Source organism: Oncorhynchus clarkii, chromosome 5, assembly GCF_045791955.1.
Source record: "Oncorhynchus clarkii lewisi isolate Uvic-CL-2024 chromosome 5, UVic_Ocla_1.0, whole genome shotgun sequence".
NCBI classification, from domain to species: Eukaryota; Metazoa; Chordata; class Actinopteri; order Salmoniformes; family Salmonidae; genus Oncorhynchus; species Oncorhynchus clarkii.
Window position 1 is genome coordinate 68,745,751 of NC_092151.1, and position 15,168 is coordinate 68,760,918.

General features: G+C 41.6%; 2 protein-coding genes across 5 annotated transcripts in view; one reads left to right on the forward strand and one right to left on the reverse strand.

Annotated features, from left to right (window-relative positions):
• Positions 1 to 15,168, forward strand: part of LOC139409289 (guanine nucleotide exchange factor DBS-like) — a 109,865-nt gene that overhangs the window by 58,980 nt on the left and 35,717 nt on the right. For all 4 annotated transcript variants that reach the window (XM_071154213.1, XM_071154214.1, XM_071154216.1 and 1 more), the window contains exons 12-15: positions 1,991 to 2,182; positions 2,295 to 2,481; positions 2,823 to 2,929; positions 3,568 to 3,656. In XM_071154213.1, coding sequence (XP_071010314.1) covers positions 1,991 to 2,182; positions 2,295 to 2,481; positions 2,823 to 2,929; positions 3,568 to 3,656 — 575 coding nt within the window. The remainder of the gene's footprint in view (positions 1 to 1,990; positions 2,183 to 2,294; positions 2,482 to 2,822; positions 2,930 to 3,567; positions 3,657 to 15,168) is intronic.
• On the reverse strand, positions 4,044 to 14,243 carry LOC139409290 (lactosylceramide 1,3-N-acetyl-beta-D-glucosaminyltransferase A-like). Its single transcript, XM_071154217.1, has 2 exons — positions 14,014 to 14,243; positions 4,044 to 7,269 (listed from the first exon to the last, which is right to left on the reverse strand). The coding sequence occupies exon 2, from the start codon at positions 7,008 to 7,010 to the stop codon at positions 5,892 to 5,894; it is 1,119 nt and encodes a 372-aa protein (XP_071010318.1). The 5' UTR covers positions 7,011 to 7,269; positions 14,014 to 14,243; the 3' UTR covers positions 4,044 to 5,891.

The following is a 15,168-nucleotide window of genomic DNA, read 5'->3' on the forward strand; positions in this document are numbered from 1 at the left end:
TATCTTTCGTCTCTGTGTTTCATAAATGTCCTTCAATTCGCACGAGGGTGAATGTATCTCACCAGAGTAAGCATCCAAGTGAACTTAACAGCTCCACTTTGTCTCTTTATGTGGAGCCCATGTATCTGATGCTCTCTGGACAAAAATACTATGATATTGTTGCAGCACATAACATTGCATGCAAGGGAAGCCGATGAGCATTTGGCCTCCCTTGATAAAAAAAATTGCCAATCAGCGTTGAGCTAAACAGAGTGAGCTCAGCTGTAAATGGTCCTGGGGCACCAAAAGAAAGTGTTAAGGGAAGCCAATTTGGATTTGGCTTCATACCAATCACATCACATTAGAAGCCAAACATCATTGACAGAAAACTGGAATTGTTTAATATTTTTGTGTCTGTGTTCTCCAGTGGCTAGCTAGCTAAAATCGTCTCTTTCCTAAATTAGCAATGGATGGAGATAGGGATTTTAACATGTGGTTTTACTTCATTCTCCGTACTGGCCAATGATTATAACATAAATGTTGATCTAACCATACATTCATACATTGTGCCCCTGGCATGAGAGGATTGAAGTTTAACATGTATCTAGATGTAGTAACGTTAGGCTAATGTTAACTAGCTTGCCTGGAACATCGTTGCTCATAAAAGGAAGTTAGGCTAGCGAGCAAGCATTTTAGCAAGGTAGCCTAGGACAATAAAAACTAAAAGCGTTGTTACGTTCTCCCGCAAGAAAACTAAAAATTTCACTCAAACAGAAGGTGGAACTAACAAAGAGTCACTGACCAACAACCAAAATGAAACAGATGGGGTTTTAGGAGGGATTCTGAAAGACACTCATGGGGGTGTCCACTGAAAGTTGACTAGCAACAACTGGAACCCACCAAATTTGCCCAAGAAGAGGCAAACAAAAGAAAAACCCACACCAGACTTAAAGACAGGAAGCAAACCAAAAAGGTGGAGCAAAACAAAATCAGAGAAATCAGACAAAGGAACGTTTTTCTAGAAATCAAAATAATAATAACTAAAGTTGTTGACACTCAACATCTCTCAAGACAACTGCACCCCTCTGAAATAACACCTGGGCCAACCAGGTGAAACACCTTCCATCTAACAAGATGATCAACCAGAACAGGCGTAACACAGACTGACACCAATTGGTGTGCCCCTTGTGCTAATGTCCAAGCTCAAAATATAAAATGGAAAAACCAAAGCCTGTAACAGCGTATATGACAGTCATAGACTGTTTAGGCAACATGAAAGAGGAGGATGGCATTGGCGTTTCTCTACAGGTAGGGTGAGTCAACATGTTATTTTCTACCACACACACACACACACACACACACATAAATCAGTACCATGGACAGCCCACATCATATTTAGCTTATGTTGATTGGAATAAATAATTTTTGGTATGTTTTAGTTATCACTGTATTAGACTAAGCATAGGTAATTAGATTATGTTGAAATGGTGCTGGAATAGTGGAGGCAGCGCCTGGTTAATATTTGCGACTTGCAGGACCTCTCAGTGGTTTTAAATCAATAGTTGTTTAGTAGTCTGAAAATGTTGGAAACATTAACTTGCTTGACTGTGCTGTAGGTAATGTAACTGTTTGTTACATGCATTATGTTTTGTGGACTTCACAGGGTAGATGTTGCTCACTGGTTTTGTGATGAAACAAAAGTGTGGTTGAATTTATTTTGCCACTGTGTCTTCTTATTATCTTGGTCACGGTGTCAAGACATATTAACTAACAGGTTATAGAGCGAACAACACAATTATCACAACACATAGGTTGTAATAATGCTTTTTTCCCCCTGGCTTGGCTTCCCCAGTGATTTTACCCACACATCGCTACTGCAAATGCTATGTATAGTTGTTCAAAAGAGATAGTGCCATGCCAATGAGCATAGATATATACTACTGATGTGGAGCTTCGACAGTACATACTGTAGTTATTGTTTATTCATCCATGTGTTCTCTGGTGGTTGCAGGTGAACCAGTGGTGTGAGTCGGGGGTGTATCTGCTGGCCTCTCAGGCAGTGGACAAGTGCCAGTCCCAGGATGGAGCTGAGGCAGCGTTGCAGGACATTGAAAAGTTCCTGGAGACGGCCAAGGAGAACCAACTGAGTGACCTCAAGAACATCCACAACCAGTATGAGCTAGTCCTCAACGCTGAAGTCAAGGTATGTGCAGTGGTCCCTTAACTCACTCATGGAATCCTAGTTCCTGGAGTTGTCAGCCTACTGATTAACAATTGTTCTATTTTTTTACCACTTGTATTGTGCTTTCCCTCAGGCTAATGTAAAGAAGGCTCTAAAAAGGTTGGACGATGTACAGGAGATGTTTGAGAAGAGACAGGTCAGTCTGAAGAAGCTGTCAGCCAAACAGACACGGCCCGTCCAGCCTGTGGCACCCCGGCCTGAGTCCTCTCCCAATCGCCCCGCGCTCTCCAAAACACCCAGGACCACCGGCCCTGCCCCTGGTAAGTCTCCCCCACGTTGACCTAACCACAAACTTTACCTGCCCTCAACACAAGACCATCGATGTAGAGCCTTTCAAACTGAAAGATAGTCTATATACTATACTTTACTTGCCAGGAAGTAGTCGTTTTCTAGTTTTAGACAAAGCATATGTTTAAAACCTTACATCCTGATGCCTTAGACTTGTAAGGGAAGTTTATTGTATTCACTGCGGTACTACGACAGGAAGAGGACATGGCTTTGGGCCAGGGCCTTCTGCTGTTGTTCCACACATAGAGAATGGAAACAGGACTTATGTTTCTCTTTCTTCTTTTTCCCATCCCTGTTCTGTAACCATTACCAGCACTCAGTCGAAGGACCTCAGAGAACTCCAGTGCCACAAAGCAGCCCACGGAGGCTGAGCTCGCCAAAAAGAAAAATTTAAGTCGCAAAGTCAAAGGGAGCCTCAAGGTAAGATCTGATGAACTCTAGACAATTGAACCTGAATGGTTCAAACTCATCTACAACAACCATCTTTTTTTTTTTTGGCTAGCCACTGGCCCATTTTTATGACAGTGTTCCGCCAATATAGTTATTTTATCATTTATTAAAACAGAACTCTTGGTCAATGGGAGTCTGGGAGAGAAAGTCATTGGGGTGTCCAGTTTTACTATCTTCTGTTACCTGCCTTTCCCCAGCTGAAACATGTGGAGAAAGAAAACCTAGAGCCCTAGTTTAAATCAATTATTCACATTTTCCCCTGACAACATCATGTCTGTCTGATGAATATCAATAATGTGCCATACTAGTCATGATAAGCATCTCATCTTATCTAACACCATTTACATTTTTGTCATTTAGCAGACATTCTTATCCAGAGCAACATACAGGAGCAATTACGGTTAAGTGCCTTGCTCAAGGGCACATCGACAGATGTTTCACCTAGTTGGCTCTGGAATTCAAACCAGCAACCTTGCAGTTATGGCACAACGCTCTTGGACTAGGAGTGTGATATTTGAAAGGAAATAGGGGCCTCCAAGGTATATGTGTGTGACCCTTCCTCCACCTACAGTATCCATGACTGCATCACTCTGTGTTTCTGTCCCCAGATTGAGGTAATGCACGAGGCAAGCCAGGGAGGCTCCAGCCACATCCTGGTGACGAACGAGACAGAGGAGAGTCTTTCAACCAGGCGGAGGTAAATGGATATTTTCTCTTCTCTGCCCTTCTACAATATGTAATGTAAAATCTTCTGAGAAAGAGAACCGTCCTTTCTTTCTCTTTCTCTCTGCTCTCTGTCAAAGTTGATACAGAGCAACTGCTGAATGTACTCACAAAGTTGCTAATGATATGGTTTATGATGTCAACATCTACAATGGACTACCATTCCCTCAGTAACTGAGGAGAATCTGTCGTACACCCAACTGTAGCTGAGGTGCAGGAGATGAGGAGCCACATACAGTGCCTTGCGAAAGTATTCGGCCCCCTTGAACTTTGCGACCTTTTTCCACATTTCAGGCTTCAAACATAAAGATATAAAACTGTATTTTTTTGTGAAGAATCAACAACAAGTGGGACACAATCATGAAGTGGAACGACATTTATTGGATATTTCAAACTTTTTTAACAAATCAAAAACTGAAAAATTGGGCGTGCAAAATTATTCAGCCCCTTTACTTTCAGTGCAGCAAACTCTCTCAAGAAGTTCAGTGAGGATCGCTGAATGATCCAATGTTGACCTAAATGACTAATGATGATAAATACAATCCACCTGTGTGTAATCAAGTCTCCGTATAAATGCACCTGCACTGTGATAGTCTCAGAGGTCCGTCAAAAGCGCAGAGAGCATCATGAAGAACAAGGAGCACACCAGGCAGGTGTCATAAATTACAATAACCACATAGCCAGGGATCGTGGAAATCAGATTGAAACATGACCCACATGTCAAAATCATCATTAAGCCCTGCTGGATGTAAGGTACCCAGTGTATGAATCCAAGAAAGTTCCCTTTGGCACAGCTTTTTTCTCCTATGGGTGAAGGTCAATTTCCTCAACCATTAGCTTGTTTTAAGGCACTTTGAGAGAAGTCACAGACAGAAAGTGACAATTGAAAGGAGAGTTTAGGAGAGCATAGCACACACACTATAGCTGTCTGAAGAGAGGATTTGTAGAGATGAAGAGAGACTTAAGGCAGAGCCTCCCAGCTGCCTGTTAGCACCAGGTGACCACACACCTGCTTGTGGAATGTCTCCTGTTCTAATATCAGCCTGCACCGAATTCCGAATTCCGAATTTTGAAAACATTATTTGCAACGTCTTTACTGTAACTGTTAGGGGTTTGTTAAATTGTACAGATGCAATAGGCAGTTCAATCTCTGACTCATCTGACACAGGAAGTGAATGACACTTGCATTCCCCTCTTCTGATAAGCACAGGCATCAATGTAGGTAATGTGTATTTGAAACATACAACAGCTACTGTACATACTGTATGTCACCTGATATGCTAAAATGTCCCGTAACAGTTCTGGGTATTTTTGCATAAGGGGGCTTTTTTTGTACACAATAGATTTCAAAAACACATGAATAGCAACGTCCTGGTTGATTTTGATTTCCCATCACTTGCAGAATCTCTTAAAGCATAAAGTAGTACCGGATAAAACTGCAAGAAGTAAATTAATTCCATATAAGGTTGAGAGATTGAGTTTTTCCATCCCACAGTGGATTTCGTCACATTCTGCATTTTTCATTCAACCACAATGGAGAACCACTGTTTATTTGCCCTAAGTCCCTGATGCATGGTACTGTAGGCTAGGGCCCCTAGAGATCCATACTGAATCGAAATCTAGCTTCACTCCTCCTTCCGGTGCCAGTGAATTCCTGTCTGCAGTGTCACTAAATACTGCATGTTGCCTTTTTGGGGGACCCAGACAAAGACGGGAAAGATGGGGGAGCAGAGTTCATATGGAATGATTTAGTGAGCAGGATGTGGTTTGAAGCAGATTGTTTTGGGAAATGCCAGTGTCTGCTCCTGGTTTGCAGCCTGACATTTTAGGAGAAGTGAAACAGGGGAATGGGGGAAGAAATGGAGTTAGCTCTATAGAGAGAAGAGGGATTATAAAATGTGTATGATACAGATAATGAGCAATGGTAACTCAAAAAAACACTGTCTGCTGGCAAAATTTAATTTGAAGGATTTTTCACTTTTGACTTATTGACTGCAGCCAAGAACATTAGCTCTGTAATGTCTGTTTACATCACACAATTAGCTGAACCACAAAGTACAACTGCAGTATCCATCAAGCCAAGGCAGGTGTGGTGAATATATGGTCAAGAACATGGCTTTGGTCTTTATTTTGAAGATGATACCACCTGCAGACACTGAAATATAAATGAAAAAGACTGCAGTGACATTCTGTGCAGCCTAACAGTACACTATGAAAAGGCTGCCTTGCATGGGTATGTATTTAAATAGTAAGGTTTACAGAGGAGCATGATTTTCACTGCGGTGCAGTACAGCTTTCCCACCTGGCCAGAGGAAATGTCATGAATCTGTGGGTCCATAGCTGCCTTCCACAGGTGCCGGACGTCTGCCACATGTCCGTGAGAGGTGATCATCTTATCATAGATGCAGGGGTGATAGGGGGCCTTCCCTTCCCCTGAAAAGTAAACATGTTCCTGGGGAGACACCCCCATGGCGTTGGCACAGATGCCCATGAACACATCGTCAATGTACAGCGAGGCATTGAGGAACAGAGTTGCCTGGTAGATTTTGGCAGCCACGTCCCTTGAGACTACGTACCCTGCCCCCGCGGTGTAGTCTGGGTAGGAGGGCCACTGGTACATCTCATAAGGCACGTGGTACTTGCTGTCCTTCTGGCGGATAGGGGGGGCTCCCCTGTGCACGTGGCCCACCCAGACGTCCCGGGCCCCCTGCTGGATCAGGCCCTGCAGGTAGTGCACCAGGTTGGGCATGTGGACAAAGATGTCGTCATCGGCTGACATGAGGAAGCGTGCTTTGTTGCAGTAGGTGTGTCTCCAGCGGAACTGCAGCAGGAGTTTGATGGTGAGGTTGTGAAAGGTGTCCACAAAGTCCTGCTGGACCAGGTCCCCATAGACCTGGTCCTCCCCCAGCAGCCCTCTCTGCACACTGCCCCTCTGCTGGGGGTTGGAGTAGACCCCCAGGGCAAACAGCACCCTCACGTTGGCCCCCAGCTCCCTTTGGATGTAGTTCTCATTCCCCCAGGTGGCCCGGATGGCCTGCCTCCTCTCCAGGTTCTCTGGGGAAGATTTGACAAACAGCAGCAGCAGCACTTCATTGCTGTTACACTTGTCATGGTGGTTGATGAGGTACAGGAAGTTGCTCAGGCTTTCCGACTCCTGCTGGCTGATGCCAAAGCTCTTGTTGATGAAGTCAAAGCTGTTGACCAAGTAACGGTTCTCCACATGGTGGTCCAGCTGCACCCAGCACACCATCAACACAGACAGGACAAAGCCTGTCGTCACCAGCTGCACACATTGACATCTTCTGATCCTTCTGAAATTCATAAACATTCTGCGAACCTTCCTGCCCTCACCCCGTCTTTTTGTCAAGTCCAATAGGTAGTTGCCTTTGAGAGGCTTCTACTTTCACAATTATTCCAAATGATTTGGGAGTGCATGAGTTCCATCATATTGACCCAACTGGAGACATGGGCTCCTTTGAGAAATGTTGGTATTTCGTTCAATTTAATCTCCTCCGCTCTCTGAGTCATCACTGTTTTGCTACCCCTGTCCACACAGTCCGGTCAAAGAGCGACCCACATCATAAGGTCTGAAAAGAGAAAGACAAAAATATGAACAATTGGCAAACCTGTTTGGACTTTTGAAGTTATTCCAATGGTGCTAAAGTGCGACTCTGCGGGCTACTTAAATCAATTGCGCCCGCCTATTCTGTACCAACTGGCGCGAGACTAGTTACCACAGCCACAAAGTCAAATGGTCTATTTTTTTACAAATTCATGAAAAATGTTTTTGCTTTTTGGTCTTAATTTAAGGTTAGGAGTGTGGTTAATGTTAGGTTTCAAATCACATTTTAATAAGATAAATTGTTAAAATAGGCAGGGTTTATGACTTTGTGGCAGTGGTAACTAGTGACGACCAAACAACAACCGTGGGTCGAATAATCACATTTAGTCAACAAAGCGTGGACAGTCCAAATTCAATATTGATTGTAGGTCTATGAACAAAAACTGCTATTGTGGCTTTTCAGTCAGCCTACCCATCGGAATGAAATAACATCAAGGCTGAAGGCGAAATTATACATTTTCTCATATTCTAATGACTGCAAATAAAAGAAGGAAACAAACACGTACCCCATACAGTGCTCCCTACACAAGAGAAGCGTCATGGCTCGCAATTGAATTCGCGACCAATTAGTGTAGGTAAGGTAAGGCTACATGTTTAACAATGCATTTTGACCTTACCTTTTCAAACGGATTTAATAAGCCTACAATGCATGCAGGGCGCGAGGACATTACTGAGGGAAATTATTTAATCGTTTCTCCTAGCCTTTATTTGTTTTCAAATCAAATCAAATTTTATTTGTCACATACACATGGTTAGCAGATGTTAATGCGAGTGTAGCGAAATGCTTGTGCTTCTAGTTCCGACAATGCAGTAATAACAAGTAATCTAACTAACAATTCCAAAACTACTGTCTTGTACACAGTGTAAGGGGATAAAGAATATGTACATAAGGATATATGAATGAGTGATGGTACAGAGCAGCATAGGCAAGATACAGTAGATGGTATCGAGTACAGTATGTACAAATGAGATGAGTATGTAAACAAAGTGGCATAGTTTAAAGTGGCTAGTGATACATGTATTACATAAGGATACAGTCGATGATATAGAGTACAATATATACGTATGCATATGAGATGAATAATGTAGGGTAAGTAACATTATATAAGGTAGCATTGTTTAAAGTGGCTAGTGATATATTTACATCATTTCCCATCAATTCCCATTATTAAAGTGGCTGGAGTTGAGTCAGTGTCAGTGTGTTGGCAGCAGCCACTCAGTGTTAGTGGTGGCTGTTTAACAGTCTGATGGCCTTGAGATAGAAGCTGTTTTTCAGTCTCTCGGTCCCAGCTTTGATGCACCTGTACTGACCTCGCCTTCTGGATGATAGCGGGGTGAACAGGCAGTGGCTCGGGTGGTTGATGTCCTTGATGATCTTTATGGCCTTCCTGTGACATCGGGTGGTGTAGGTGTCCTGGAGGGCAGGTAGTTTGCCCCCGGTGATGCGTTGTGCAGACCTCACTACCCTCTGGAGAGCCTTACGGTTGAGGGCGGTGCAGTTGCCATACCAGGCGGTGATACAGCCCGCCAGGATGCTCTCGATTGTGCATCTGTAGAAGTTTGTGAGTGCTTTTGGTGACAAGCCGAATTTCTTCAGCCTCCTGAGGTTGAAGAGGCGCTGCTGCTTCTTCTTCACGATGCTGTCTGTTTGGGTGGACCAATTCAGTTTGTCTGTGATGTGTATGCCGAGGAACTTAAAACTTGCTACCCTCTCCACTACTGTTCCATCGATGTGGATAGGGGGGTGTTCCCTCTGCTGTTTCCTGAAGTCCACAATCATCTCCTTTGTTTTGTTGATGTTGAGTGTGAGGTTATTTTCCTGACACCACACTCCGAGGGCCCTCACCTCCTCCCTGTAGGCCGTCTCGTCGTTGTTGGTAATCAAGCCTACCACTGTTGTGTCGTCCGCACACAACGTTTTCTGACTGTTGTTTTGCAGCCTACACATGTTATATTTGAAACATGATATGAAATGGCTTGAAGTAGTCCACTGGGCACACCACGTCATTTAAACTTGGGCATTTGGGTAACATTTGGTTGAGACGTTGATCAATGAGATTTCAACCTGTATTCACCCACTTGAAAAGACAGCCAGAAGTTTGTTGATTTCCCAAAGGGGTTATCACTGTGCTTTCGACCATCTAAAGGCATAAACAAATTCAAATGGAAAAACAATGCCAAATGTTTGGGTTTAGTTGTCATGTAAATGTGTTATCACTGGCTTTCAACCATTTAAAAATTCAACAAAGTTGAAATGGGAATACATTGTCAGATATTTTTTATTCATACAACAATTTAATAATGTGTTCTCGGTGTGCTTCATCTAATAGTACAACGAAATGACCTGGATGGTAGTTGAGATTACATTAAAAGTACATAGTGCAAGTGATTTTCTATGATTACATAAGAAGGCATTTATAGTTACATTAACCTCAATGTGGCCATGGATGTGTTACTCATTTTAAGGTTGAATAAATACGGTTACTTTAGTTTGTAAGATCGCCTTAACTTTAGGCTATTTACTGTATTACAAAATTAATATTGAATTGTGTTTGGTTGTCAATGCAACCAAATATCAACTGTTTGAAGGAGATGTATCTTTTGTACCACTGACTTAGTCTGGCTTTAATTCCAGTTTGTCTACAAATTAATCATTAATAGTCTCCATCTCAACCAAAAATCTAAATTAAAGATTAGGAGTAAATCAAATTCAGCTTTATTTAAAGTGCATTTAATATTTGATTTGATTTAATCCTATTCATTATCTTATATTTTTGGTTGGAGATGTGAATCCAAAATAACAATTCATAATTTGTAGACAAACTGGATTTAAAGTCACACTAAATCAGATTAGAATATTGAATTTTTGTTATTTTTCAGTGCTTACATCCATCCCTGTGTGCTCTACGGTTGAAGTCGGAAGTTTACATACATCTTAGCCAAATATATTTAAACTCAGTTTTTCACAATTCCTGACATTTAATCCTAGTAAAGGTTCCCTGTATTCGGTCAGTTAGGATCACCACTTTATTTTAAGAATGTGAAATGTCTGAATAATAAGAGATTTATTTCAGCTTTTATTTCTTTCATCACATTCCCAGTGGGTCAGAAGTTTACATACACTCAATTAGTATTTTCTAGCATTGCTTTAAATTGTTTAACTTGGGTCAAACGTTTCAGGTAACCTTCAACAAGCTTCCCACAATAAGTGTGGTGAATTCTGGCCCATTCCTCCTTTCAGAGCTAGTGTAACTGAGTCAGGTTTGTAGGCCTCCTTGCTCGCACATGCTTTATCAGTTCTACCCACACATTTTATATATGAGTGAGGTCAGGGCTTTGTGATAGCCACTCCAATACCTTGACTTTGTCCTTAAGCCATTTTGCCACAACTTTGGAAGTATGCTTGGGGTCATTGTCCATTTGGAAGACCCATTTGCGACCAAGCTTTAACTTCCTGACTGATGTCTTGAGATGTTGCTTCAATATATCCACATAGTTTTCCTCCCTCATGATGCCATCTATTTTGTGAAGTGCATGAGTCCTTCCTCCAGCAAAGCATCCCCACAACATGATGCTGCCAACCCCATACTTCATAGTTGGGATGGTGTTCTTTGGCTAGCAAGCCTCCCCCTTTTTCCTCCAAACATAACAATGGTCATTATGGCCAAACAGTTCTATTTTTTTTTTCATCAGACCAGAGGACATTGCTCCAAAAAGTACGATCTTTGTCCCCATGTGCAGTTGCAAACCGTAGTCTGGCTTTTTTTTGGCGGTTTTGGAGCAGTGGCTTCTTCCTTGCTGAGCGGCCTTTCACATTAGGTCGATATAGGACTCGTTTTACTGTGGATATAGATACTGTTGTACCTGTTTCATCCAGCATCTTCACAAGGTCCTTTGCTGTTGTTCTGGGATTGATTTGCACTTTTCGCACCAAAGTACGTTGTTTCCTTCCTGAGCAGTATGACGGCTGCATGGTCCCGTGATGTTTATACTTGCATACTATTGTTTGTACAGATGAACGTGGTACCTTCAGGCATTTGGAAATTGCTCCCAAGGATGAGGCGGACTTGTGGAGGTCTACACTTTTTTTTCTGAGGTCTTGGCTGATTTCTTTTGATTTTCCCATGATGTCAAATAAAGATGCACTGAGTTTGAAGGTAGGCCTTGAAATAGATCCACAGGTACGCCTCCAATTGACTCAAATCATGTCAATTAGCCTATCAGAAGCTTCTAAAGCCATGATATAATTTTCTGGAATTTTTCAAGCTGTTTAAAGGCACTGTCAACTTAGTGTATGTAAACTTCTGACCCACTGGAATTGTGATACAGTGAAATAATCTGTCTTTAAACAATTGTTGGAAAGATTACTTGTCATGCACAAAGCAGATATCTAACCGACTTGCCAAATCTATAGTTTGTTAACAAGACATGTGTGGAGTCATTGAAAAATGAGTTTTAATGACTCCAACCTAAGCTTATGTAAACTTTCAACTTCAACTGTATCTATCTATTCAATGATGATGGCCTATTCACCGTGTTCATCAGTAAGAGTCAATCCTTTGTGCTTGTTCAGTGTGAAGTATCTTAAAGGGATAGTTTGGGATTTTGGTGATACTGCCCTTTATTTACTTCCCTAGAGTCAGATGAACTCGTGGATAACACTTTTATGTATTGCGTCCAGTATGAAGGAAGCTAGCATTAGCGCAAAGACTGGAAGTCTTTGGGTACAGCTAATATGCTAGTTAGTGTTAGCGCACAAATCCACCTCTAACTTCCTTCATACAAGACACAGAGACATAAAAATGGTATTCACAAGTTAATTTGATTCTAGGGAAGTAACTTTTGTGAATGAATGCAAAAGCTAACCCACCGCAAAGTTCAACAATGGAGGGTCTTTAAACCAACAGAGGCCATGGAATTGCTGAAGTCTGTACTAAACAGTCACCATAACAACAAGATATCATTACAGCGGCGCTTTGTAGCAGATCACTTTTGCCAAGAAGATGACCATCGTTGTTCACCACCTTTTAATTAAAGGTGTTGAATTATGGCGATAGAAATTGTCCGACTATGTCAAAGAAATTGTCCAAAAAAATCATGTGATCAAAGGTCATGAAATTTTGACTGCAAGTTTCTGTAATTGCTCTTCACCAACTTCGTCCTGCAGCCATCACCTGCATTGTGGGAGGCTCTATTATCAACCAATCATTAGGGTGTTTTTGTTTGACCCACGCAAACGTGACTAAAGACATCACTGAAACAGGAACCAACTTTGCCGCAATCCATGTATACAGTGGATATGCGCAAATAAATGTGATATTTGATGCTTTCTCTCACCAATTGATTGTACAATGTACACACCAATGTAGAGTTTGTGAGCGTGTGATATGGGGGTTGGAGACACGTTTAATTCAACGTTATAAAGAAAAACTTTTAGAAACAATGGAAACGTTGCACTGAGCCTTGCTGTTGAAAACCAATCATTGTCCCACTTTTGGCTGTCACAGATGCACTTCCCCCGACTTCACTCCTTGGCTTTCATTTAACAGTCACCTGACCACTCAAACAAACAAGCCCAACTTCAATGGTAAAAATGAGGGGTAATTGAAAAATGTTATGATTTTAAACTGATATATGGATGAAAATACACGCAATTGACATTGTATGCTCAAAAAAAGACAACATTTTATTCTAATAAAATTTCTCAAAGAGATTTTGTTTGTTTTACTCAAAAAGGTAGGGGTCAAAATGATTGACATCCCTAAAGATTCTTATGAATAAAGTAGTGAAAAGTTCAGTATTTGATCCCATATTCCTAGTGCGCAATGACTACATCAAGATTGTGACTTTACTAACTTCTAGGATGCATTTGCAGTTCATTTTGGTTGTGTTTAAGATTATTTTGTGCCTCTTATTACGGATAATACTGAATGAATCGTGAATAATGATGATTGAGAAAGTTACAGAGGGTCAAAAATCATACCCCCAAGACATGTTAACCTATTGGTAATGGTGAGAGGTTAGCAAGTCTTCGGGGTATGATCTTTGACCCTCTAACTGTCTCACTCATCATGATTGGCAACTCATTCAGGATTATCTGTAATCATGTTAGCATGCACATTAATGTAGAATTGTTTAGAAACATATATTGTTATTTTTAATAAAAGTTACTCAAATAACACTACATTATTTACCATGTATTTCTATTGGGCACAAAGTAATCTGAAACACAACCAAAACTAACAGCAAATGCAGCCAACAAATTTATATTCACAATGTGATGTAAGCTTGATGTGCTGAAAAGCCTCTACCCAAGAAAAATTGTAGCTACTAACCACTATAGATAAGAACACTTAAACAGAGCTCTTATTTGTATTAGCAGATGTTTAATCATATCTACCAATGATCTCTAAAATTACCTAATTTCTATATCATTGTTAAGTATAATTGTATTTTTTATTCTGTTAGATTTCCTGTGTCTATTGTTTAAAACCTACCAAGAGAGGTTAGGTTCCAATTCCATGAAAGGGGATTGCCCCACCCCCCTCTTCCTCCTCATCCCAGCGATGATTCTACCGTTAATGGACATCTCCCCACAGGCTAACTGTAAAAGCAGTGTGAACTCTTGCTTTGAGCACCCTAAGGTATTATAAACAGTCTTTCAGCTAGAGCATAAAACCCCCACACCTCCGTCTCCCTGATCACTTACCAGCTTGTGAGTTCCATCCACGTGTTTCTGGGAAAAGTACAGAAAAGTACTCTCCCCTGCCCCTCTTTTCCAGTAGATGAGCACTATCCCCCTCTTTCACTCTTTTTTTCTCTTTCCTGTCTGTGTGTAGGGAACAACAGCGTAACTGTGTAGTAACTCCAGGGTTCAGGGCTACTGCCTGAGCTGCTCTGTCTGTATATGTCTCTCCATCTGTGTGACTGTGAGAGAGTGAGAGAGCAGAGTGGGACTAGTGGGGGAGGAAACTGCTGGGCTAGAGGGGGAAAGCCCAGCCCCTTTACTCCCCCTGACTGCCTCAGCTTAGTCAGTCTATGATTTATCAAATCAGTGAGGCCAACCAGCAGGAGTGAAGCTGGATTCTATGCCAGAGCTTGGAATTTGTCATCTGAATTGCATCCGGTAGTACATACTCTTCATAAAAAAGTAATTCAGTGTTCTGGAGGGTCACATTAGGAAAGGGATTGTAGCCATACAAAGTCAAGTATGCACAGGACAAACTGGCATTGTCAATGTGTTATTTTAGTGCATGACATGTATACGTTCTTTGTTTTATATAGTTAAAGCATTGCATTTTGGTTGGAGGGTGATTTTATCTTCTTCTTGGCACACAGAGGGCTGTAGACGTCTCAGCTCTTTTATGCACTAATACATTTAGCTAGTGTAAACAACTTGAGGGAGAACGACCAAATAAGTATCATTAATAAAAAACACTGTCCACTAGGGGATTCAAGAAAAATGGTCTTACTTAGGAGCACCAATAACAGGCTAGGCACATGACTTCATGGAATGTTTTTTCCCCCCAGGGGTTTAATGAAGGCATCTCTGTCCATGATATTTATTCACACGATGCTGCCTTCCCACATCCAAAAATGGATATGCAAATATCCTATTGTGTTGGGACTTGGGAAGGCAGTCACCTATGATATGACAGATGCCTGCCTCTGTGAGAGTGGCGGGTGCCTTTGAAGAGCTTTATTGACCTATAAAATGTGCCCATACATCAAACAGCACTCAGTGTCTCGATGGGCTCGTAATGGCACATAAAAATCAAGACCTCAGAACTCATGTGCACATTAAAGGGGCTATTAAAGTCTGGAAATGTTAGCTTTGCTCAAGCTCCTTGGTTTTATAACAACC